The 25,007-nt window shown below is 50.5% G+C and overlaps 1 protein-coding gene across 1 annotated transcript in view; it reads left to right on the top strand.

The window, feature by feature from the left end:
- The first annotated feature begins 1,126 nt into the window (after positions 1 to 1,126).
- PHEX (phosphate regulating endopeptidase X-linked) overlaps positions 1,127 to 25,007 on the top strand; it is a 101,733-nt gene continuing 77,852 nt past the window's right edge. Inside the window, 3 exon segments of the mRNA XM_054383967.1 lie at positions 1,127 to 1,238; positions 5,752 to 5,820; positions 10,455 to 10,616. Of these exon segments, the coding sequence (XP_054239942.1) occupies positions 1,127 to 1,238; positions 5,752 to 5,820; positions 10,455 to 10,616 (343 nt within the window).

The raw sequence follows: 25,007 nt of genomic DNA, 5'->3' as shown, positions 1-25,007 counted from the left end.
GGACCTCAAGGCTCAGCCAGTTCCAACCCCCCTGCCATGGGCAGGGACACCTCACACTACAGCAGGTTGCTCACAGCCACATCCAGCCTGGCTGCAAAAACCTCCAGGGATGAGGCTTCCACCACCTCCCTGGGCAACCTGTGCCAGTCTCTCACCACCCTCATGAGGAAGAACTTCTTCCTAACATCCAATCTGAATCTACCCATTTCTAGTTTTGCTCCAGAACTAGACTCAGTACTGCAGGTGGGGTCTCACCAGAGTGGAGTAGAGCAGGAGAATCACCTCCCTGGCCCTGCTGGCTATGCTACTTTCCACTAAGCTTAGAGTAGTGCTCAGCTTGGAAGCATAGGAATCATCCCCTAAGATTCATTGTAAATCCACAAGGGCTGAAATATCTTGCTTGGGGTGGGAGTGGGAGAGTAAGCACAAACCAACATAAAAAAAGCAGATCTGTCTTTTCAAGCAGCACTGTTCTGTAGGTTGTGCTGATTGTTGGTTTGTGCTGCAGGACTGTGATTTTTGGCACACGCTGTGGCACACCAAATGCCCCCAGTGCCATGCTACGTGATGAGCTCCTAGGAAGCTTTAAAAAGGGATTTGTCCACTGGGTGGGCAGCTGTCTGGTGAAGCCAAATAGTGCAGCAAGAACAGTTTCAGAAGGGGAAACTTTAGTCAGCAGATAATTGGTCTATTTAAAATAAGCAGAAGAGGGGAAAACCACAAAGACAACTTTCCAGTAGTCTCCTGCTTGCAGGGGTTGCCAGCAGCACTGCTTTGAGTCTGATGCGGTTGCAGCTATATGTCAGAATAACTAAAACATCTGTTGAGAAATCCTTCTGTTTGGATAAGTCCCTCCTGATAAGAGGGACTGCTGAAGGATTGACTGGGAGAGGCTCTCCAGGCAGCCTTTTCCTCCTCCTAGTCAGAGGAGAACATAGGAGAGAGCTCCTCTTTTATCCCTATCCTCCGAGAGGGAGAGAGCAGGAAGCGCCGGGATATGCTTCACGCCAGACTCCTGGAGCTGTAAAGAGGAGAGAGGAGGAGAGTTCATGGGTGCAGTTTGTGAGTAGTTGAAATACTGATAGCAGAGGAAAAAACAGTGCAAGCAGGTCCCAAAGCCATCCTAATGGAAGGAGAAACAGCTCCCGAGGCCAAGAGAGCATCCAGCAAAGCCATGCGGATCGCCCTGGGCATCTTCGTGAGTGGCACCGTTGTGCTTGGCACCACGCTGTTCTTGGGTAAGTCAGAAAGGGCAAAGGCTGTCCTGAAGGCAGCCCTCCTCAGCCTGCCTGCTTGCTGCCAGTGCTTGAGCTCCAAGAGGTGTTTTTGGTGGGGAGGGGGAGGAAAAAAATCTTCTTTTCCCCTCTCGTTTTATATTCAACCCAACCTGGAAATGAGGTCGGGGAAAGGGATTTGGTATGGGAGCACCAGTGCCGGAAAACACAGACCTGAGCTTGTGTGAAATGCTGGCTGCTGCATTTGTCATTTGGGTGCTCAGCTGAAGGGGTTCTGGCTAGATTTGGGCTCTTCCTGCAGAGCAGGGAGGGGAGGAACTGGTGAGGTTTTGCCACAGCAGATTGTGACTGCTGCAGACTAATGCTCCGTTCCCTGAGAAGGAATCTGGAGAGCACACATTTTGTGGATTCTTTTAGGGTTTTCCTTCGTTTGGTTTTCATTTAGGGCTCGACTAGAATTTCTGTAGAAGGTTTCCGTAGTGCAGAAGCTTGCACATTTTTTAGATTACTTTTTTTTTCTTTCTTCCCTCCCCTCTGTTCTTCTACGACGAATTGCAAAAACCCTACAGAGTACATCTGGGATGAAATTGAAGTGTTCCAATCAGGTCTATAAGCTGTCATTGGACACAGTAGCAGAAGGAATTAGTTTTCCTTCTCTCCAGGATTTGGAATCAGCTGGAGACTGGTTTTGGTGAAACATCACACACAAGCTTATGCCTCCACCTATAAATGAAGTGAGGATCACAGGGTGTGAGGGGTGGGAAGGGACCTCTGGAGATGATGGAGTCCAACCCCCAGTTATAAATGTACCCCAAAGCACCAAGCAGTGCTGTATCCTGTAAGAACCTGCACAGAAAGATCCTCTTTTGGAAGAATTCAGCCTAACTTTTGGGTTCTTTAGACCAGCAAAGATTTCTCTGGACTGCAGGAAACTTTACTCCTGGCCAAGCTGTCAGTGCCTGGCTTGGACAGCAGCACTCTGCACTGGGTTAAGAACTTGGCTAGAGGGCCAAGCCCAGAGAGTGGTGGTGAATGGTACCACTGCCAGCTGGCAGCCAGGCACTAGTGGTGTCCCCCAGGGATCAGTGCTGGGCCCCATCCTGTTTAATATCTTTATTGATGATCTGGATGAGGAGAGAGAGTCCACTGTTAGTATTTGCAGATGACACCAAGTTGGGAGCAGCTGTGGATCTGTCAGAGGGTAGGAGGGGCTCTGCAGAGGGACCTTGCCAGGCTGGAGAGATGGGCAGAGTCCAAGGGCATGAGATTTAACAAGTCTGAGTGCCAGGTTCTGCACTTCGGCCACAACAACCTCATGCAGTGCTACAGGCTGGGGACAGAGTGGCTGAGAGCAGCCAGGCAGAGAGGGACCTGGGGGGAATGGTTGAAAGGAGGCTGAACATGAGCCAGCAGTGTGCCCAGGTGGCCAAGAAGGCCAGTGGCATCCTGGCCTGGATCAGCAATGGTGCAGCCAGCAGGAGCAGGGAAGTCATCCTGCCCTGTGCTCAGCACTGGTTAGACCACACCTTGAGTGCTGTGTCCAGTTCTGGGCTCCTCAGTTCAAGAGAGATGTTGAGATGCTGGAAGGTGTCCAGAGAAGGGCAATGAGGCTGGGGAGGGGTCTGGAGCAGAGCCCTGTGAGGAGAGGCTGAGGGAGTTTTGGTTTGTGTTGAGTGGTGGGTGGGATTTGAGTTTTAAACTGCCTTGAGGTTTTCAACAAAACAAAAACAAAAAGAAAAGGGAAAAGAGCAATTCTTTTGGTTTAATGTTTTGTCCAGGCAATGTTTCCATGTGTTGTGGTTGTAAGGCTGAGCCTAACTCCCCTTTGGTTTTGTTAAACTGTGGAAAAGGAGACCTCTCTTGGGTTGGTTCCTAGAATGAATCCTAGGATGGCTCAGGCTGGAAGGGACCTCAGAGCTCATCTCCTCCACCCTCCCCACCATGGGCAGGGACACCTCTCAACTAGACTCACCTGCTCAAGACCTCGATCAGTCTGGCCTTGAACACCCCCAGGCAGGAGGCAGCCACAGCCTCCCTGGGCAGCCTCTTTGAGTCTCAGCACCCTCCCACTGAAGAGCTTCCTCCCAGGATCCAGCCCAACCCTGCTCTCTCTGTCTAGAGGACATTTTTCTGGTGCCCACCTCCTGGGTTCTCTAGAGTACAGACCTCCAGGGACTACAACTACTTAAAAGGAAGTTGTAGTCAGGTGGGGGTCAGGCTCTTCTCCCAGGCAATTTGTGACAGGACAAGCCTGAAGCTGCACTAGGGGAGGGTTAGGTTGGCTATTAGGAAGCAATTCCTCATGGAAAGGCTGATTAGGCACTGGAATGGACTGCTGAGGGAGGTGGTGGAGTCACCATCCCTGGAGGTCTTTAAGATTGGCTGTGGCCCTTGGTGACATGGTCTGGTTGATGTGGTGCTGTTAGGTCCTAGGCTGGACTTGATGACCTCAGAGCTCTATTCCAGCCTCAATAACTCTGTTGTTCTGTGGTACTCTCTGGTTAAGACATCCCAGTTCTTAACCACCTGACACATCCTCAGTTTGGAAGGAGATTTGCTGGAAATCCAGCCATTTTCTGTCATGAATTTCATGACAGCTATGAAGTTGGAGGAGATGAAGCAGCTTTATATTCAACTCAAGCTTTAGGGGGGAGTCTATAGTAAAAGATTCTTGTCCCTGTGTAACCATGTGGAACTATCAGCATTGCTAAAGTTCCTACACCTTCTTCTTTTCCTTTGTCTGGGTTGTTTTGGGCTTTTTTTCTTAATTTTTAATTTTATATTTTCTTTTTGCCATGGAGTGAGTTGATAAGACAACAGATATGATGAAACATTTCTCCCTGTCTACAGAGCACTCCTACCTGAGCCTGATTTTATCTGCCCCTTATTTCATCTGCCCCTTGGGACTCTCTCCTCCTCCTTGCAAGTAACAATTGGCTGCAGGTTTGCTGCCTGACAGCAGTGTATGAAAGGTGCATTTCCTATGCTGAAGGTTCACTGGCAGCTGTAATAAACATTTTCTTTAAAAGATGAGCAAAGCTAATTGACAATTTCATAGTTCTTGTCAGCAAGGTTTGGGGTTTTTGTGGGAGTTTTTTTGTTTGTTGGTTTGGTTGGGTTTTTTTTTTTTGGAAGCAAATGCAGTACTGTTCAGACATGAACTGCACTGTGTTTCATCAGTCACAGCTATCCCTGTGCCTAGTGCTGCCTGCTGTATTCCAGGCTGGAATAAGAGGACCCTGAAAGGGTGCTGGGTTCATGCCAGTGGGGTCAGGCAGTGCAGTGCTGCTGCAGAAGGAGGTACAGCAGGGCAATGTGAGCCCCTCAGCTCAGCTGGAACTGAGAGAACCCTGCAGAAAGTGGCCTGGTAGCTCCATGTCACATTGCCAGCTGCAGAAAATGCATCTCTGGAGGGTGATAGCAGCAATGATTAATTGTTTTTATCATGGTGGTGCTTGCTGTCAGCACATAAAACTCAAGTGTTGTTACTCCAGGCACTGTGCAAAGAGCACTGAGAGGCAGCCCTTGCTCCAAGCTGCAGTGGGCAAAGACAGAGGAAGGAGAATGCAGGCACAGGAAGGGAAAGTGCTTTGTTATGAGCTGCAGTAGCTACTGAATGTACTTTCTACTTCTAAATCAGTGTAGTTGGAGATGCATTGGGGCCAGAGCTTGCAGTGACATTTGAGTGATCAAGTCCTGCCCTTGGGTCACAACAACCCCAAGCAGTGCTGCAGGCTTGGGGCAGTGTGGTTGGAAAGCTGCTGGCAGAAAGGGACCTGGGGGTGCTCATGGCCAAGCAGCTGAAGAGGAGGCAGCAGTGTGCCCAGGTGGCCAAGAAAGCCAAAGGCATCCTGGCTGGGATCAGCAATGCTGTGTCCAGCAGGAGCAGGGAGGGGATTGTCCCCTGGCACTCAGCTCTGGGGAGGCCACACCTGGAGTGCTGTGTCCAGTTTGGGGCACCTCAATGCCAGAGAGATGTGGAGGTGCTGGAGGCAGTGCAGAGGAGGGCAAGGAAGCTGGGAAGGGCCTGGAGAAGAAATCTGATGGAGAGAGACTGAAGGAGCTGGGGATGGTTAGTTTGGAAAAGAGGAGGCTGAGGGCAGACCTCATTGCTGTCTACAGCTACCTGAAAGGAGGTTGTGGAGAGGCTGCTGCTGGTCTCTTCTGACAGGGAATTAGTGATAGAACAAGAGGGAATGGCCTCAAGCTGTGACTGGGGAGGTTTAGGCTGGACATTGGGAAAGGACTTTTCCCATCAAGAGTGGTGAGGGATTGGCAGAGGCTGCCCAGGGAGGTGGTGGAGTCCCCAAGCCTGGCTGTGTTTGAAGGTGGTTTGGATGTGGTGCTTGGGGATGTGGTTTAGGGGTGAGCCTTGCAGAGTAGGGTTCATGGTTGGACTTGGTGATCCTGAGGCTCTTTTCCAACCTGAATGTTTCTGTGATTCTGTGCAGTACTCAACACTGGGCTGGTCAAAACTGATTAGAAATGGTCTCATTATGATTTTCCATTTTTGCAGTGAGCCAAGGCCTGATAAAGTTTCACTCCAAGCAACAGTACTGTTTGACCTCAGAATGCATTGAAGCTGGTAAGCAACTATTTTATCCTCTCTACTATGTTAATAGATTCTTTATTCTGTTTAATTTTCCCCCCATGCTACATTTTACTCAGTTTCATTAATAATCAAGGAAAAAAAAACAAAACAAAGAAGCAAACAAAACTTTTGAAGTCTCTGTTTAAGTTCCTGCAGGTCTGTTTGTTTCCTACAATTAAAATTCATGATTTGAATTGTTTGTAGGGGTAGATGTGGGTAACCCTTACAAAACTGAGACCTCTTTTAGTATTAAATGTGAGCTGAAGGGTCTGGGCTTGGTAGGACCTGATTGATGCTCATTTTGCACAGGTCAGTTTTGACAGAGTTTTCAGGTTTAGGTTGGAAGGGCTCTCACAGGTCACTTAGTTCCAACCCCTCTGCCATGGGCAGGGACACCTTCCACTGGACCAGGTTGCTCAAGGTCTCATCCAACCTGGCATTGAAACACCTCCAGGTAGGAGGCACCCACAGCCCCCCTGGGCAACCTGTTCCAGTGTCTCACCACCCTCACTGCAAAGAATTTCTTCCTAATCTCCAGTCTCAATCTGCCCTCCTCCAGCTTCAATCCATTCCTTCTCATCCTATCACTACAAGCCCTTGTCAAAAGTCCCTTCCTGGCTTTCTGATAGATTCCTCTCAGGTACTGTAAGGCTGCTCTAAGGTGTCCCCAGAGCCTTCTCTTCTGCAGGCTGAACAGCCCCAACTCTCAGCCTGTCTTGCTTGCATTAAATCAAAGAGTTTTATCAGTGAAAGCAGTGAGAACACAGATCAAACCATAGTTAACACATCTGGAAATCTACCCCTAGAGTAGTTTTAATGGGAACAAAGTGGACATTGTGTGGAGTTATGGCTCAGAACAGAAATACTTCTGTGTGAAGCTGATACTGTGAGATGTTTGGCATGAGTATGAAATCCTGACAAATTCTGTGGTGCTCTGTAAACTGGAAAAGAAAAGAGAAGAGAAAAGAAAAGAAGGGAAAGGAGGAGGAAAGGGAAAGGAAAAAAAATTGCGGATCTCAGCATTTCCCAGCTGCTTCTTGCCATTCTGTTTCTGCTCTGCACAGCACTGGCAATGCTGGTGGCCACCCTGGCATCACCCCACTAGAACAGATCCCTGAATGAGTGCAAATATCCAAGTCAGGTGGGATGTCAAATCAAATCATCATCACCTCCAGCCCTCCTCACAAAAAATAAGCATGGGGACAGCCAAGACAGTGCTGGCCTCCTATTCAGCTGCCTGTCCATTAGCACCCCCAGGTCCCTTTCTGCCAGCAGCTTTCCAGCCCGCTCAGGATGTGCAGCCAGACTGACCAGACAGACTGAGGGCTGGGGGCAGGCAAACCTCATGAAGTTCAATAAGGACAAGTGCAGAGTCCTGGGGAGGAATAACAGCAGGCCCCAGGAGAGGTTAGGAGCTGCCCTGCTGGAAAGTAGCTCCATGGAGAAAGACCTTGGAGTGCTGGTGGGCAGCAAGTTCTGCATGGGACAGCAATGTGCTCTGGTGGCCAAGAGAGCCAATGGGATCCCAGGGTGCAGCAAGAAAAGTGTGGCCAGGAGGGCTGGGGAGGTTCTGCTCCCCCTCTGCTATGCCCTGCTGAGAACACAGCTGCAATCCTGTGTCCAGTTTGGGGCTCCCCAGTTCAAGAGAGACAGAGACCTGCTGGAGAGAGTCCAAGGGAGAGCCAGGAGGATGCTCTGGGGACTTGAGCATCTCCCCTGTGAAGAGAGACTGAGAGCCCTGGGGCTGTTTAGTGTGGAGAAGAGAAGGCTGAGAGGGATCTGATCAATGTCTATCAATAGCTGAGGGGTGGGGGTCAAGTGGAGGGGGCCAGGCTCTTTTGGGTGGTGTACAGTGATAAGACAAGGAACAATGGGTTCAAATTTGAACATAGAAGATTTCATCTCAACATGAGGAGAAACTTCTTTCCAGTGAGGGTGCCAGAGCCCTGGAACAGGCTGCCTAGGGGGGTTGTGGAGTCTCCTTCTCTGGAGCCTTTCCAAACCCACCTGGATGCATTCCTGTATGGACTACCCTGGGTGCTCCTGCTCTGGCAGGGGGGTTGGACTGGATGAAAACATTCAAATTCAGGTTGAATGGGGCTCTGATCTAGTAGAAGATGTCACAGCATCACAGAAAACATCCAGTTGGAAAAGACCTCCGAGCTCACTCTGTCCAACCTTCAACCCAGCACTGCAGGGTCAACACTAACCATGTCCCTAAGCACCAGCTCCACACACTGCTTGAACACCCCCAGGGATGGGGACTCCAGCACTGCCCTGGGCAGAACATTCCAATGCTTGATAAACCTTTCACTGAGAAATATTTCCTAACATCCAGCCTGAACCTCCCCTGGTGCAGCTTGGAACCATTTCCTCTGCTCCTGTCTCTTGCCACCAAGGAGCAGAGGCTGCCCCCTCCTCACTCCAACCTCCCTTCAGGTAGTTGCAGAGAGCAATGAGGTCTGCCCTCAGCCTCCTCTTCTGCAGACTGAACACCCCCAGCTCCCTCAGATGCTCCTCATAGCTCCAGGCCCTTCTCCAGCCTCATTGCCCTTCTCTGGACTCACTCCAGCTCCTCGATGTCCTTCCTGTAGTGAGGGGCCCAGAACTGAACACAGCACTGGAGGTGTGACCTCAGCAGTGCTGAGCACAGAGGGATGATCACCTCCTGTCCCTGCTGGCCACAGTCATCCAGTCAGTGTCAACTAATTCAAGCCAGTGTCATCTGCTTACTGCAGAGGGGTTGGACTGGATCATCTTTAAAAGTCTCTTCAATTCCCTGATTTCTGACTGGATACTCCCAAGCTGAGTCTCTGGCTTGTCAGAGTGATCTCTCTCTTCCCTGCCTCACTTGCAATAGCAGCTGGTGGGAAGGAAGTCACAAAGTGGAACTGAAAATGCTGCAATTATCTCTCCCAATGAATGATAGATCAGAACTTGATTTGTTTTCTAGTGCAGCTATTGAGCTAAAGGTAAACAGTGCATCATGTCTGCAATGCTAATTACAACCTGCTTAATGTGGATTGCTGCTTAAATTCCTCAGGCATTAATTTATCTCGTGGTGACAATGCAGAGCCTGTGTTCAGCAGTTCACATTCTTGCAGTGCTAGTTTCAGTGGTCATTGCTGTACAGGACTCAAATATTCACTGAAGGCATCCTGGCTGGGATTAGAAATGCTGTGTCCAGCAGGAGCAGGGAGGGGATTGTCCCCTGGCACTCAGCTCTGGGGAGGCCACACCTGGAGTGTTGTGTCCAGGTTTGGACCTCAATCCAAGAGAGATGTGGAGGTGCTGGAGGCAGTGCAGAGGAGGGCAAGGAAGCTGGGAAGGGCCTGGAGAAGAAATCTGATGGAGAGAGACTGAAGGAGCTGGGGATGGTTAGTTTGGAAAAGAGGAGGCTGAGGGCAGACCTCATTGCTGTCTACAGCTACCTGAAAGGAGGTTGTGGAGAGGCTGCTGCTGGTCTCTTCTGACAGGGAATTAGTGACAGAACAAGAGGGAATGGCCTCAAGCTGTGACTGGGGAGGTTTAGACTGGACATTAGGAAAAGATTTTTCCCAGCAAGAGTGGTGAGGGATTGGCAGAGGCTGCCCAGGGAGGTGGTGGAGTCCCCAAGCCTGGCTGTGTTTGAAGGTGGTTTGGATGTGGTGCTTGGGGATGTGGTTTAGGGGTGAGCCTTGCAGAGTAGGGTTCATGGTTGGACTTGGTGATGCTGAGGCTCTGAACCTCTGCAACCTTCTGAAACCTGAACGTTTCTGTGATTTTTTTTTTTTTTTTTTTTTTGCTTCACTGCTAGATGCTGGAGAAGCTGTGTGTCAATCTTTCTGCTCTTCAAAAAATGGCAGAGGTCAGGGCACACATCAGCCCTAGGACAGCAAGGCTTAGCTTGCAGTAGGGTCAGCATCTTGTTGCAGAGACTGGGACATGTTAATTATCATTTCTGGACTCTGACTTGGCCTCCATCAAAAGCAGTGTGGGCAGCAGGAGCAGGGCAGGGATGGTGCCCCTGGGCTCAGCCCTGGTGAGGCCACAGCTTGAGCACTGGGTTCAATTCTGGGTGCCACAGCACAGGAAAGACATTGAGGGGCTGGAGAGTGTCCAGAGAAGAGCAATGAGGCTGGGGAGGGGTTTGGAGGCATCATATGAGAAGCAGCTGAGGGAGCTGGGGGTGTTCAGTCTGGAGAAGAGAAGGCTGAGGGGAGGTCTTATTGCTCTCTACAGCTCCATGAAAGGAGGTTGGAGTGAGGCTGGGGTTGATCTCCTCTCCCAGGTAACCAATGACAGGACAAGAGGCAATGAGTGGAAGTTGTGCCAGAGGAGGTTTCGGTTGGACATTAGGGAAAATTTCTTTAGTGTGAGAGTGGTGAGGAGTTGGCACAGGCTGCCCAGGGAGGTGGTGGAGTCCCCATGCCTGGAGGTGTTCCAGAAGCTGTAGCTGTGGTGCTTCAGGATCTGGTTTAGTGCTCATGGCAGTTGGGTTAGGGCTGGACTCAATGATCTGAAAGATCTTCTCCACCCTTAACGATTCTACGACACTACCAATCTCTGCTGAGGGAAAAGTCTTGTAGAGGGGAAAAAAAAAAAAGAAAAGAAGAAGAAAAAGAGGTCTGTGTTGTCTTGTCTTCCAGCTGCTGGGATCCTGAGCAAGATAAACCACTCAGTGGACCCCTGTGAGGACTTCTATGGCTTCGCCTGCGACGGCTGGATCTCCAGCCACCCCATCCCCGAGGACATGGCCAACTACGGCGTCTACCCTTGGCTGCGCCACTCCGTCGACCTCAAACTGAAGGGTGAGTCTGGCCCTGCTGGAAGCCTTGGGGGGGCTGGCTTCTCCCTCCAGCTTGTCACCTGCATGGTTACAGAGCCAACAGAAGTCTCCCTGCTTCCTGCCAGTCACAGGACAGCTCAGCTCGGAAGGGACCTCGGAGGTCGTCTGCTCCAAGCTCCCTGCCACGGGCAGGGACACCTCTCAGCTAGACTCAGCTGCTCAAGGCTTCATTCAACCTGGCCTTGGACAGCCCCAGGGAGGAGGCATCCACAGCCTCCCTGTGCAGCCTGTTCCAGAGTCTCACCACCCTCATACTGAAGAACTTCTTCCCAAGGTCCAGCCCAACCCTGCTCTCCATGTCTAGATGACATTGTTTCTGCTGTCCACTTCTTCCCAAGGTCCAGCCCAACCCTGCTCTCCATGTCTAGATGACATTGTTTCTGCTGTCCACTTCTTCCCAAGGTCCAGCCCAACCCTGCTCTCCATGTTTAGATGACATTGTTTCTGCTGTCCACTTCTTCCCAAGGTCCAGCCCAACCCTGCTCTCCATGTCTAGATGACATTGTTTCTGCTGTCCACTTCTTCCCAAGGTCCAGCCCAACCCTGCTCTCCATGTTTAGATGACATTGTTTCTGCTGTCCACTTCTTCCCAAGGTCCAGCCCAACCCTGCTCTCCATGTCTAGATGACATTGTTTCTGCTGTCCACTTCTTCCCAAGATGGAGCCCAACCCTGCTCTCCATGTCTAGATGACATTGTTTCTGCTGTCCACTTCTTCCCAAGGTCCAGCCCAACCCTGCTCTCCCTCAGCTTCTAACCATTCCTCCTTGTCCTATTTCTAGACACCCTCATGAGAAGTCCCTCTGCAGCATTCCTGTAGGATCCCTTCAGGTACTGGAAGGCAGCTCTAAGGTTCCCCCCTCCAAGACATTCCCCCCAAGGTGCTGCAGCTGCACTGGGTGATGCCTTTCCACTTAGCTAAGAGCAGTTGCTGGGATCATTGGATAATGTTCAACAGCCTGATCTGATGTTGTCTTTTTAGCCTATTTTTGTGGGTTTTAATCGAAAATAACTTTGAGAGGTAGTGAATTGTGACAGGGGTAGAATTTGGGATGAAGAACACAGCTGGTGGAAACTTAAGAGTGGAGGGATGAGTGGATGGATTTTCCAAAGGAAAATCTTGCTCTGGCAGGGGGGTTGGACCTGATGATCTCTGGAGGTCCCTTCCAACCTCTGATCTACTGTGACAGTGTGCAAAGGAGTGGGGATTTGAAGTCTCTTCCCCTTGCAGCAGAGCAGAGTGCTGCAGGAGCACATGACTCACAGTTAAGAACATCCCAGATCCAGACAAGCACCAGACTAGGACAGTACAAATAGCAGGGAAGGGATCTGGGACAAAACCAGAGTTCTGTTTTCCTGTGTACTTACCTAGACCTCAGCAGGAGGCAATTTACTGACTTCCAGAGATGGAGGTGGTTTGGGTGTTGTGTTTCCTCAAGCTGCCATTGAAGCACCTGAGCTGTCATCAGGGAAACAGAAGGCTGCTGAAGAATGTGTCTGGAGTCAGAAATAGCCCCAGAGTGGAAATGTGTAGGAAGAGAGGTATTTTAATCTGTGGGTGACCCTGCAGCAGGCCACCTGGTCAGGAAGCTGTGCAGCCTGGCTGAGGAGGAAGGGTGATGGATATTGTTAGGTAGGAAAGCTCTGCCAGATTCTCATGCTCCTCACTGAAGGTGAGTCATGCAAAGCAAAGATGTCCAAGGTTTGTTATGGTTGGCATGCCTGAGCATTGCACACCTTGAGTAGTTGACATAAGCTGCTTGGAGCTCACAATCACAGAGTATCTCTGGTTGGAAGAGACATCCAAGCTCACCCAGTCCAACCTTCAACCCAGCACTGCAGGGTCAACAATAACCATGTCCCTAAGCACCAGCTCCACACACTGCTTGAACACCCCCAGGGATGGGGACTCCAGCACTGCCCTGGGCAGAACATTCCAATGTTTGACAACCCTTTCACTGAGAAATATTTCCTAACATCCAGCCTGAACCTCCCCTGGTGCAGCTTGGAACCATTTCCTCTGGTCCTGTCACTTGCCACCAGGGAGCAGAGGCTGCCCCCTCCTCACTCCAACCTCCCTTCAGGTAGTTGCAGAGAGCAATGAGGTCTGCCCTCAGCCTCCTCTTCTCCAGACTGAACACCCCCAGCTCCCTCAGCTGCTCCTTGTAGCCCAGGTGCTCCAGGCCCTTCTCCAGCCTCATTGCCCTTCTCTGGACTCACTCCAGCTCCTCAATGTCCTTCCTGTAGTGAGGGGCCCAGAACTGAACACAGCACTGGAGGTGGGAACTCAGCAGTGCTGAGCACAGAGGGATGATCACCTCCTGTCCCTCCTGGCCATGGTGTCTCTAATCCAAGCCAGGATGCCAGTGGCTTTCTTGGGCACCTGGGCACACTGCTGAGTCCTCTTCAGTTGACCATCAACCAATACCCTCAGGTACCCCTTCCAAATTGCAGTTTTGCAACCATGCATCCCCAGGTCTGCAACTTAACCAGGGTGGTGTTGGGCCCCAAGTGCAGCTAACCACAGAACAGAGGTCAGGTTGGTGGTGGTGTGCTTAATTTGAATGCAGCTTCCATTCCATTCCATTCTTTATTCTCTTAGGGTTTGTACATAGGTCCATGTGTAGGCATCAAAGCCCTTCCCCACTTGCTTTCTTCAGTCATATAGGGCCATGAGGATGAGCAGAGGGCTGGAGCACCTCTCCTGTGGAGACAGGCTGAGAGAGTTGGGGTTGTTCAGTCTGGAGAGGAGAAGGCTCTGAGGAAACCTTCTTGTGGCCTTCCAGTATCTGAAGAGGGCTACAAGAAAGACTGATAAAGTATCTTGTTTGACTGTCAAAGACAAACCCTCAGGAGGCTGGACCTGCAAGAAAGCTGGGGAGGGACTTTTGAGGGTGTCAGGGAGTGATAGGACTGGGGGGAATGGAGCAAAACTAGAAGTGGGGAGATTCAGGCTGGATGTTAGGAAGAAATCCTTCCCCATGAGGGTGGTGAGAGACTGGAACAGGTTGCCCAGGGAGGTGGTGGAAGCCTCATCCCTGGAGGTTTTTGCAGCCAGGCTGGATGTGGCTGTGAGCAACCTGCTGTAGTGTGAGGTGACCCTGCCCATGGCAGGGGGGTTGGAACTGGCTGAGCCTTGAGGTCCCTTCCAGCCCTGACAATTCTGTGATTCTATATTACATTCAATTTTCACATCAAGTGTTTTAAAACTGGGTTTCAGAATATGAGCTTGAAAGTTCTGCATAGGTTTACCATCTGATAACTGCTGGTTGAAGTCTGCTTGAAGATGTCACAACCAAAAGGAAAAAAAAAAAAAAACAAATCAAACCAAACCAAAACCAAACCAACAAAACATTGCCAGGGCCTGGTTTAGGTTGTGGTTTGCATTCTAATTGTTCTGCTTCCAGAATCAGGCTGTGTTAGGTAACTGCACATCCTGCATCAACCACAGCCACAAAGAACCCAGACCTAATTGAATAGAGAGTAGCAAGCTGTGAGTCTCATCCTTAATTTCCTCTTTTGATAGAGGCTAATGAAGGACACCATGCTAAGCCACGTTTTTCTATGAGCTTCTTACTGAAGTCTCTTTAGGGGCTAGGAAAATGCAAGACAGAGAGAGCAAAACATCTAAGTGAGGAGTATTTGCTTGTTGGAAAGCCAGCAGCAGAACAGGAGTGTGATGAGGGCACAGAGGGCACTGCCAGCAAGTTTGGTGATGGCACCAAGCTGGGAGGAATGGCTGAGAGACCTGAAGGCTGTGCTGCCATTCAGCCAGACCTGGACAGGCTGCAGAGTTGGGAGGGGAGAAATGGAATGAAATCCAACAAGGACAAGGTAGAGTCTGGGATCTGGGAAAGAGCAACCCCGTGGAGCAGGAGAGGCTGGGGGCTCATCTGGGCTCACCTAGGGCAGCTCTAGGGAAAAGGACCTGGGAGTCTTGGTAGACTACTGGATGCCCATGAGCCAGCAATGTGCCCCTGTGGCCAAGAAGGCCAAGGGCATCCTGGGGTGGATCAGAAGGGCTGTGCTTAGCAGGTCCAGAGAGGTTCTCCTCTCCCCCTACTCTGCCCTGCTGAGGCCACATCTGGAATATTGTGTCCAGTTCTGGGCCTCTCTGGTCAAGAAGGACCTCAGGGAACTGCCTGAAAGAATCCAGCACAGAGCAACAAAGATGGTGGTGTGGAACATCTCCTTGTGAGGCCAGGCTGAGGGAGCTGAGGGCTCTTGAGCTTGGAGCAGAGGAGCCTGAGAGGTGACCTCAGTGCTGGGGATAAAGATGTGCAGGGCAGTGTCAGGAGGACAGAGCCAGGCTCTGCTCAGGGCTGGCCAAGGACAGCACAAGGGGCACTGGGTGCAAGCTGGAGCAGAGGAGGTGCCACAGGAACAGAAGGGAAAACTTTTCCCCTGTGAGGGTGGCAGAGCCCTGGAGTAGGCTGCCCAGAGAGGTTGAGGAGTCTCCTTCTCTGGAGATATTCCAAACCCACCTGGCTGTGTTCCTGTGTGACCTGCTCTAGGTGCTCCTGCTCTGGCAGGGGGGTTGGACTGGATGAGCTTTGGAGGTCCCTTCCAACCCCTAAAGTTCTCTGATTCTGCCATTTTATTACCCCTGGTGAATGTTGATTGTGCACCAAGCATTTCCTTCTCTTTTTTCCTGAAGCCTGCAGGACAATGATATGCAGAAGGGACTCTAAAATTGTTTTGGTTTTGTTTTTCAAGTGACCATGCAGGAAGCAATAAATTAAACCCAACAAAACCAGGCAAACATTCCTGAATCTCAGCACTGCAAAGGAGCTGGTTTAAATTAAGTGAATAATTTCTTTGTGTGTCTTCCAGGCCTTCTAAATTTAATTTGCCTGTGGAAACCAGTTTAAAGCCCTCCACACTGAACCTGGCCCAGTGAGACACCTCCATCAGATTAAATTTACTGTGCTAGGCTTCCCCGGGTGGCTGTTTTCTGACTGCCACTCCAAGTGAGGAACTTCCAACGTGGCAAAGAGAGGGGAGGGGATGGTGCGTGGCTTTGAAAAGAACATGAGAGAGTCAGCAAAAAAACCCCAACAACAACAAAAAAACCAACCAACCAACCACCACCAACAACAACAAAAAAAAAAACCAACAAAACCAACAAACCAACCAAAAATTAGCTTGGCAATGTAGGCAACTTGTCCCTGCAATCTTTTCTTTACCTCTAAAAAGAATTTATTTCCTGAAACAGTAAGGTAAAAATAGCTCAGTAGGGGGATGTAGAATATTTGACCATGGGAGAGATCTTTCAGACAAGTCCCAGAAGGTGGTGCTGGGTGGCTGCTGGTGGTGAGGGTGCTGGGTGGCTGGTGGGGGTGCTGGGTGGGTGCTGAGGAGTGATGCTGGGTGGCTGGTTGTGGGTGGTGTGGGGTGGCTGCTTGGGGGGTGGTGCTGGGTGGCTGGTTGTGGGTGGTGCTGAGTGGCTGCTGGAGGGTGATGCTGAGTGGCTGGTGGGGGTGTTGGGTGGGTGCTGAGGAGTGATGCTGCGTGGCTGCTGGTGGTGCTGGGGGCTGATGCTGGGTGGCTGGTGGGGGTGGGATTGGTGGCTGCTGTCCTGCACAGAGAACCCTGTGCCTCAGGGCTCTTTGGGGCTGGTTTCTGCCACCTTTCAACAGGTGCACACTTGGGACCACAGAGATGGCTTGGATGAGGCCCATGAGGTCTGTGATGCAGCTGCTAAGGCTGCCCCCTGGAAGTCTGTATTAGCTGAGTCATCTTCTGTGATTTGTTCCTTCAGAGGGAGCTGCTTGAGAGCTGTCCCTTGTAAGAGGGAGAATGCCAGCAGCAATTCCAGTACCTGAAGGAAGCCTGCAAGCAAGCCAGGAAGGGACTTGTGACAAGGGCTTGTAGGGATAGGATGAGAGGGAATGGATTGAAGCTTGAGGAGGGCAGATGGAGACTGGAGATTAGGAAGGAATTCTTTAGAGTGAGGCTGGTGAGACACTGGAACAGGTTGCCCAGGGAGGTTGTGGATGTCCCCTCCCTGAAGGTGTTCAAAGCCAGGTTGGATGAGTCAAAGGTGTTCAAAGCCAGGGTTGAGTTTTTCCCAGGCTTTGTGGCTGCTCAGAGTGGAAGTTGTATTTGTAATGGGTGGTTTTGGGAAACCATGAGTATGGGAAGGAGATCATTTTGGTTCCTAGATGAGGTTTGAAGGCAGCTCAGTAACTGGGCCACAGGATTCCCACAACACCTCCCTGCTTGGGAGACATCCTCCTACAAGCCCTGCACTGCAGGAGGAGCTGGGGCTTGCAGCCTGCTGCCATTCCACATGCAGCACAAGTTTGTCCCCAGATTTTCCAGGGGATGATAATGTTTCTATCTGCAGCTATCACCTTCCAAAATCACTCTGACTTCACCTCAACATGAGCAGAAACTTCTTTGCAGTGAGGGTGCCAGAGCCCTGGAACAGGCTGCCCAGAGAGGTTGTGGAGTCTCCTTCTCTAGAGGCTTTCCAAACCCACCTGGATGCATTTCTGGGTGCTCCTGCTCTGGCTGATCTCTGGAGGTCTCATCCAACCTCTAATGTTCTGTGGTGCTGTGATCCTCTGTGACCTGTACAACTGCAGAGAGAGGATTCCTCCCTTGGCAGGCACAGCAGTCCATGGCATCTGGTTTCCCATTTTCTGACTAACAAAACCATTACACAAGTACATGTTGAAAGTCTTAAGATAATGAAGTAAAGCTTAATCATAGAATTGTTCAGGTTGGAAAAGACCCTTGAGATGATCAGGTCCAACCATGAACCCTACTCTGCAAGGCTCACCCCTAAACCACATCCCCAAGCACCACATCCAAACCACCTTCAAACACAGCCAGGCTTGGGGACTCCACCACCTCCCTGGGCAGCCTCTGCCAATCCCTGACCACTCTTGCTGGGAAAAAATGTTTCCTACTGTCCAGTCTAAACCTCCCCAGTCACAGCTTGAGGCCATTCCCTCTTGTTCTGTCACTAATTCCCTGTCAGAAGAGACCAGCAGCAGCCTCTCCACAACCTCCTTTCAGGTAGCTGTAGACAGCAATGAGGTCTGCCCTCAGCCTCCTCTTTTCCAAACTAACCATCCCCAGCTCCTTCAGTCTCTCTCCATCAGATTTCTTCTCCAGGCCCTTCCCAGCTTCCTTGCCCTCCTCTGCACTGCCTCCAGCACCTCCACATCTCTCTGGCATTGAGGTGCCCCAAACTGGACACAATACTCCAGGTGTGGCCTCCCCAGAGCTGAGTGCCAGGGGACAATCCCCTCCCTGCTCCTGCTGGACACAGCATTGCTGATCCCAGCCAGGATGCCTTTGGCTTTCTTGGCCACCTGGGCACACTGCTGCCTCCTCTTCAGCTGCTTGGCCATGAGCACCCCCAGGTCCCTTTCTGCCAGCAGCTTTCCAGCCACACTGCCCCAAGCCTGCAGCATTGCTTGGGGTTGTTGTGGCTGGAAAGCTGAGAGAACAACTTTAACTCTAGGATATGTTCCTGACGGAGTGGGTCCAGAGGAGGGCCCCAAAGATAATCTGGGAGCTGGAACACCTCTGCTACAAGGACAGGCTGAGGGAGCTGGGGGTGTTCAGCCTGGCGAAGAGAAGGCTCCAAGGAGACCTAAGAGCAGCCTGCCAGGACCTGAAGGGGGCTACAAGAAGGCTGCAGTGATAGCACAGGGGGCAATGGTTTGAAAGGAGAGAAGAGCAGATGATTGAGGTTGGATATTATGAGCAAGTTCTGCACCATGAAGGTGGTGGAACACTGCAGCAGGTTGCCCAGGCAGGTAGTTGAGGTCTTATCCCTTGGAGAGCTTCAAAGTGATGCTTGCCAAGGCTTCCAGCAACCTGATCTAGTGGAGGATGTCCCTGCTGACTGTAGGTGGGTTGGACTAGATGACATCTGGAGGTCTCTTCCTAACCCAAACCATTCTATGACCTTGCAACCTGCACTGTTTGTGTTGCAGTCTAGTAAATCCGTACTTCCACAGAGCAAGAGTGGGAAGTTACCACTGGCTGAGGGATTAAAAACAGCCTTGGAGTTAATTTTAGATGTTGTGGCCAGTGCTTTTATTTTGAGATAGAACACTGTGCCCCTCAGAGGCCTTGACCCATAAAACTTAACCACTGCCAACCCTCCTTCATACTCTGGGAAAAAGAAAAAAAAGAAAGAATTTGGACACTCTATACTCTAAACGAACATCAGCTGACCCCAAACCATTCTCAACCAACCACTCTTGCAACATGGAAGATCACAGGGCTGGAAGGAAGGCTGCAGATCCGGCTGGGATTTCCATATGAGCAGGGTGGTTCTGCAGTCTCTCCGGTGTGCCCTTTCCCATCCTGCCCAACTGGGCACTGAACTTCACTTCTTATATTCTTAGGAGATCAAGAGAGGTTCTCCTCCCCCTCTACTCTGCCCTGGGGAGGCTGCATCTGGAGGATTGTGTCCAGTTCTGAGTGTGACAAGGAGCTACAGGCATTACCTTAATTTCTCACTGAAACTTTTTTTTTTTTACCCGTTTTATCAATATTTTCCAATCAGTGCAAAAGTTTCTCCAAGCAGACATCCCTGTTGTCTATGTGCAGTGTAATGAACAATCTACTCTGCCCTGGGGAGGCTGCAGCTGGAGTTTTGTGTTCACTTTTGGGCCTCTCAGGTCAAGAAGGACCTCAGGGAACTGCTTGAAAGAGTCCAGCACAGAGCCACAAAGATGATTAAGGGAATCACAGAATGGTCAGGGTTGGAAGGGACCTCAAGGCTCAGCCAGTTCCAACCCCCCACCATGGGCAGGGACACCTCACACTACAGCAGGTTGCTCACAGCCACATCCAGCCTGGCTGCAAAAACCTCCAGGGATGAGGCTTCCACCACCTCCCTGGACAACCTGTGCCAGTGTCTCACCACCCTCATGGGGAAGAATTTCTTCCTAACATCCAATCTGAATCTACCCATTTCTAGTTTTGCTCCATTCCCCCCAGTCCCTTTTTCCTAATGTCTAATCTAAATCTCCCCTCCTCTAGCTTGGATCCATCCCCCCCAGTCCTATCACTCCCTGACACCCTGAAAAGTCCTTCCCCAGCTTTCTTGTAGATCCCCTTCAGATGCTGGAATGCCACAATAAGGTCTCCTCAGAGCCTTCTCTTCGCCAGCCTGAACAGCCTCAACTCTCAGAGTATCTCCCCCATGAGGAGAGCCAGATGGAGTTTGGAGAGGAGGAGCCTGAGGGTAACCCCGTTCATGTTGATAAAGATGTGCAGGGTGAGTGCCAAGGGGCTGGAGCCAAGCTCTGCTGGGTGATGCCCAATGACAGCACAAGGGGCAAGGGTGGAAGTTGAGGCATAGGAAATTCCATGGAAACAGGAGGAAACATTTTTTCTCTGTGAGGGTGACAGAACCCTGAACAGGCTGCCCAGGGGGGTTGTGGAGTCTCCTTCTCTGCAGACATTCCAAACCCACCTGGCTGTGTTCCTGTGTGACCTGCTCCAGGTGCTCCTGCTCTGGCAGGGGGGTTGGACTGGATGAGCTTTGGAGGTCCCTCCCAGCCCCTAACATTCTGTGATGCTGTGAGATTCCATGCACTTAGAGTTGGAAGATAGGGCAATGCCTTCATGACACTGTTGGGCACCTTAGATACTCTTAGTGGCCTAAGTGCAGTTGGCTGCTTGGGGTCTTAGGGGTTACTGCTGCTTTTCAGGAGCTCCTTAGAGGGAAGAAAATCCAGGATTTAAGGGTTAGACATTCTTAATGAGGACTGGATTAATAATAATTACAGCTCAGGGACCTGAGGGAATGCCATTCTGCACACAGGTGGTGTGTGTTTGGTTTGATTGCCAAACTCAAACCAAGGTTTGAGTAGGTTGGTTGGGATTTTTTTCTCTACTTTTCAGCTGAAATTCTTCACAGGGCATCCTTAAAATGTCCTGCTGCTGGCAGCAGAGAATCTCCTGCAAATTTCCTAGAAAGAACTTAGGGTTTGCTTCTTCCCAGAGGTAGCACAGAATAAATCCAATGTGGGAAGGAAACAAAGCTGGCCCCAGACTGATAGCTGGAGATGAGGCAGCTGCTCTTTTAATTATTACAGAATCACAGAATCAAGCAGGTTGGAAGAGATCTCTACGATCATCAAGCCCAAGCAATCAATCAACCCTATGTAATCAACCAGAGCATGGCACTGAGTGCCTCATCCAGGCTCTTCTTGAACACCTCCAGGGATGCTGACCCCACCACCTCCCTGGGCAGCACATCCCAACGGCCAATCTCTCTTTCTGGGAAGAACTTCTTTTTAAGATCAAGTCTAAACTTCCCCCTGCACAGCTTGAGACTGTGTCCTCTTGTTCTGGTGCTGGGTGCCTGGGAGAAGAGACCAACCCCCACCTGGCTGCAACCTCCCTTCAGGCAGTTGTAGACAGCAATGAGGTCTGCCCTGAGCCTCCTCTTCTCCAGGCTGAACACCCCCAGCTCCCTCAGCCTCTCCTCACAGGGCTGTGCTCCAGACCCCTCCCCAGCCTTGGTGCCCTTCTCTGGACACATTCAAGTATCTCAATGTCCCTCTTAAACTGAGGAGCCCAGAACTGCTTCAGTTGTGTCCTCTGGGCAATGCTGAGCAACTTCCACTGATATTGAAGGGGCTGAGAGGCATTCATCATTTCCAAAGGATCAAGCTCTTTGAGTGCTTGGATCAAGTTCAGCAAGCTTTATACTCCTCAGGGAGTACCACTCCAATCAGTAGGACTCTGACATGAGTCAGATAAGGAGTTCCTCCTCTGTGCCTCACTTTCTTGATCTGAAACAATGGCTAATGGCTCTATCTTCTCAGGCCCACATGTCTAAGAGTGCTTAGAGATCCTTATGCTGCATGTCTAGAGTGCAGTGCCAGGAGTAATCATTATGCTTTTATCACAGGCAATTACATTATCCATGGAATGCAGCTTGATAGCTTGCATTGGGGTAGAACACGATTCACAGAGGGCTAAAGAACAGCTTCCGAAAAAGCAGCGAGCCTTGAAGACGTCAAGGGGCTGGGAAGCCACAGGCTCCCCTGGTGCCTTGACTTCAGTGGTTCATCACTGTCACTGCTGACTTAGAATCATAGAATAATTGTCAGGGTTGGAAGGGACCTCAGGGATCAGCCAGTTCCAACCACACTACAGCAGGTTGCTCACAGCCTGGCCTTAAAACCCTCCAGGGATGAGGCTTCCACCACCTCCCTGGGCAACCTGTTCCAGTGTCTCACCACCCTCCTGGGGAAGAACTTCCTCCTAACATCCAATCTCAATCTCCCCATTTCTAGTTCTGTTCCATTCCCTCTTGTCCTACTTGTCTGCTTGTAGCTTTTCACTCCTTCAGGGTTTCAGCTTTCCAGGAAACTGGCTGTCCCTTTGGGCTTCTGGTCTAGCTTGGTTTGGAGTTGGTTTGGTTGGTTTGTTTCAAATCTGAGCATGTTCCCACTGGGACATTTGTACCTGCAGTTGTTTTTCCTTCAAGCTGCCAGGCATCCTAATGCCTTTCAGCACACCACCAGATACCAGTGGTGCAAACACTTCAGTTTTGTATTTTGCACAGGCAGCAAATGCTTGCAAAAGGATAAGGGCAGAGATGAATAGGGGAAAAATAGCTACTGACTTTACCAGCACAGGGTCTTCTCCCTATCTAGGGGTTGGAAAGGGCAAAGAAAACTTACATTTTTTTTTTTTCTCTCTAGGATAACAAATAAGCTTAGCAAATCACGTAGTGTCCCTTGGGAATGCAGCTCAACAGCAAGCTGCCTGAGAGCCTACAGGATAGGACTAGGACTAGGGATGGAATTCTGCCCCTCTACCACAGCACTGGTGAGGCCTCACCTCAAGCACTGCCTGCAGTTCTGGGCCACTTACTGCAAGAAAGGTCTTGAGGTGCTGGAGTGGGTCCAGAGGAGAGCGATGAGACTGGGGAAAGGACTGGAGGGAAAGTCTGATGAGGAGAGGCTGAGGGAGCTGGGGGTGTTTAGTCTGGAGGAGAGGAGACTCAGGGGGGACCTTATCACACTCTACAACTACCTGAAGGGAAGCTGTAGCAAGGTGGGAGTCAAGCTCTGCTCCCAGGTGACAAGATGAGAGGGCATGGCCTGAAGCTGCACCGGGGAGGTTTAGGTTGGATGTCAGGAAGCAATTCTTCATGGAAAGGGGAATTAGACACTGGAATGGACTGCCCAGGGAGGTGGTGGAGTCGCTGTCCCTGGAGGTGTTTAAGGCAAGATTGGATGTGGCACTTAGTGACATGGTCTGGGCAGTGTGGTGGTGGTAGGGCATAGGCTGGACTTGATGATCTCAGAGCTCTGTTCCAGCCTCAGTGATTCTGTGAATATATACAACCTGCAGGTCAAGAGATTGCTAAATCAGATCCACCTTCCTAACCTGAATAAGTGGTATGCATGTAAATCTGCTGTAAATCTGGCTGGACAAACTCTTTATCATGCCCTCCCAAGTCAGAAAGGGGAAAGGTGCAGGATTTCTCATGGCTGTAATTAAAACACAGTGGTTGAAAACCAAAGGGAAGCTTTGTCCAAGACAGTAGGCTGGGAAATCAACCAAGGACTAGGAATGGAAAGCAAGATTAAAGGTAACATTTAGGCACCAGACTATCCTTAGGGGCTTCAGAATAGCAAGCAGATAAATAGACACAGAGGCAGGCTAGCAAAGCTGGCCTTGGAAAGTGCCTGGCTCTCCCTTTTAACAGCAGATAATTGCTGTTTACTGGAGGGGAGGGAACCACAGGAACCTGACCTTTTTTTAGCCCTCTTGCCCTGGATAAAAGCTGTCTGAAGGCAACTGAATAGAAACTTACTTCCTTCCCTTCCCACCCCCATCTCCCTACCCCCTCTGCCCAGCTGGGGCTTTTTTTTCCCTTGACTGCCTCTCTGAGCAACTATAATTCAGACAAGTAAGGATCATTGCCAGCTGTGGAGTGGTTTGGTTGGGTGTTGTGGGGGTTTTTCTGCTGATGCTGAGTGTTTGTCTTTTCCCCAGGAGTCAGGGAGATCAGTGATGCTCTCCTGCCTAACCTGGGCTGCCAGAAGTTAAAAGAAGCTCTCCACTCTCAGCCCCCCAGTAAAGAAAATGAATGATGAAACCATTTCCATCCTCAGAAAGTTTAGGGTATCACAGATTGATTTCTAGACCATTGAATGGTTTAGATTAGAAAGGACTTTGAAGATCATCTACAGTCTGCAATTATTGGGTGCTTCTGAGCTCCTCAGCTCTTGTCTGCACAGGGAGGAGGTTTTTCTGATGTTCCTTGTGTAGCTCCAGCCAAGCACCGTTTTTTAACTAAGCTCACAAAATATTTATCCACAGATTTGTGGATTTGTAGAATGGGTTGGGTTGGAAAGGACCTTAAAGATCATCCAGGTCCAACTCCCCTGCCAGGCCCAGGGACACCTTCCACTGGACCAGGTTGCTCAAGGTCTCATCCAACCTGGCCTTGAACACCTCCAGGGAGAGGGCACCCACAGCCTTCCTGGGCAACCTGTGCCAGAGTCTCACCACCCTCACTGCAAAGAATTTCTTCCTAATCTCCAGTCTCAATCTGCCCTCCTCATTTTTAAAGCCATTCCCTCTCATCTTATCATCACTACAAGCCCTGCTAAAAAGTCCTTTCCTGGCTTTCTTGTAGACCCTCTTCAGGTACTGGAAGGCTGCTCTAAGGTCCCTATGGAGCCTTCTTTTCTCCAGCTGAACAGCCCCAACTCTCTCAGCCTGTCCCTATGGAGGAGGTTCTCCAGCCCTTTGAGCATCTTTGTGGCCCTCTTCTGGACCTGCTCCAACAGCTCCATGTCCCTCTTATGCTGGGGGCACCAGAACTGGACTCAGTACTCTAGCTGGGGTCTCAGCGGAGCAGAGGGGCAGAATTCCCTCCCTGCCCTGCTGTTCTCCCTGCTTTGGATACAGCCTAGAACATGCTTGGCCTTTTGGGCTGCCAGTGTACATCTTGAACACCTTTAGCCAGTTTCTGACTGTGCAAGTGGTAGTAGCTTAATGAGATGAGTTTTGTTATCCCAGTGCTGTGGAGCAGACTTGTCAAGAGGTTTTTGACATTTGCCATGGCTGAGGAGAATTATCAATAGGTTTTGACATTTGCCATAGGTGAGTTTTATGTGAAGGGAAACATAAATCTTGCATCTGGCCATCCTGGGTGTCCAGGCATACGGACCATGGGGTGCTGAGATCAGTAATGCAGGCCAAGATCCCTTTTGTTCCAAAGAGAGTGAGTTTGGAATTAATTTGAAAGGGAAAGGTGTGGCTGAAGAGCTGCTTTGCCACAACAGCCATTCAGATCTGTGCTTTGGACTTGGCCAGGGGAAAAAATGATTGCAGACTTGATATGC

The sequence above is a fragment of the Indicator indicator genome, chromosome 1 (genome assembly GCF_027791375.1).
Source record: "Indicator indicator isolate 239-I01 chromosome 1, UM_Iind_1.1, whole genome shotgun sequence".
Taxonomy (NCBI): domain Eukaryota; kingdom Metazoa; phylum Chordata; class Aves; order Piciformes; family Indicatoridae; genus Indicator; species Indicator indicator.
This window is presented reverse-complemented; position numbering and strand designations above follow the sequence as displayed.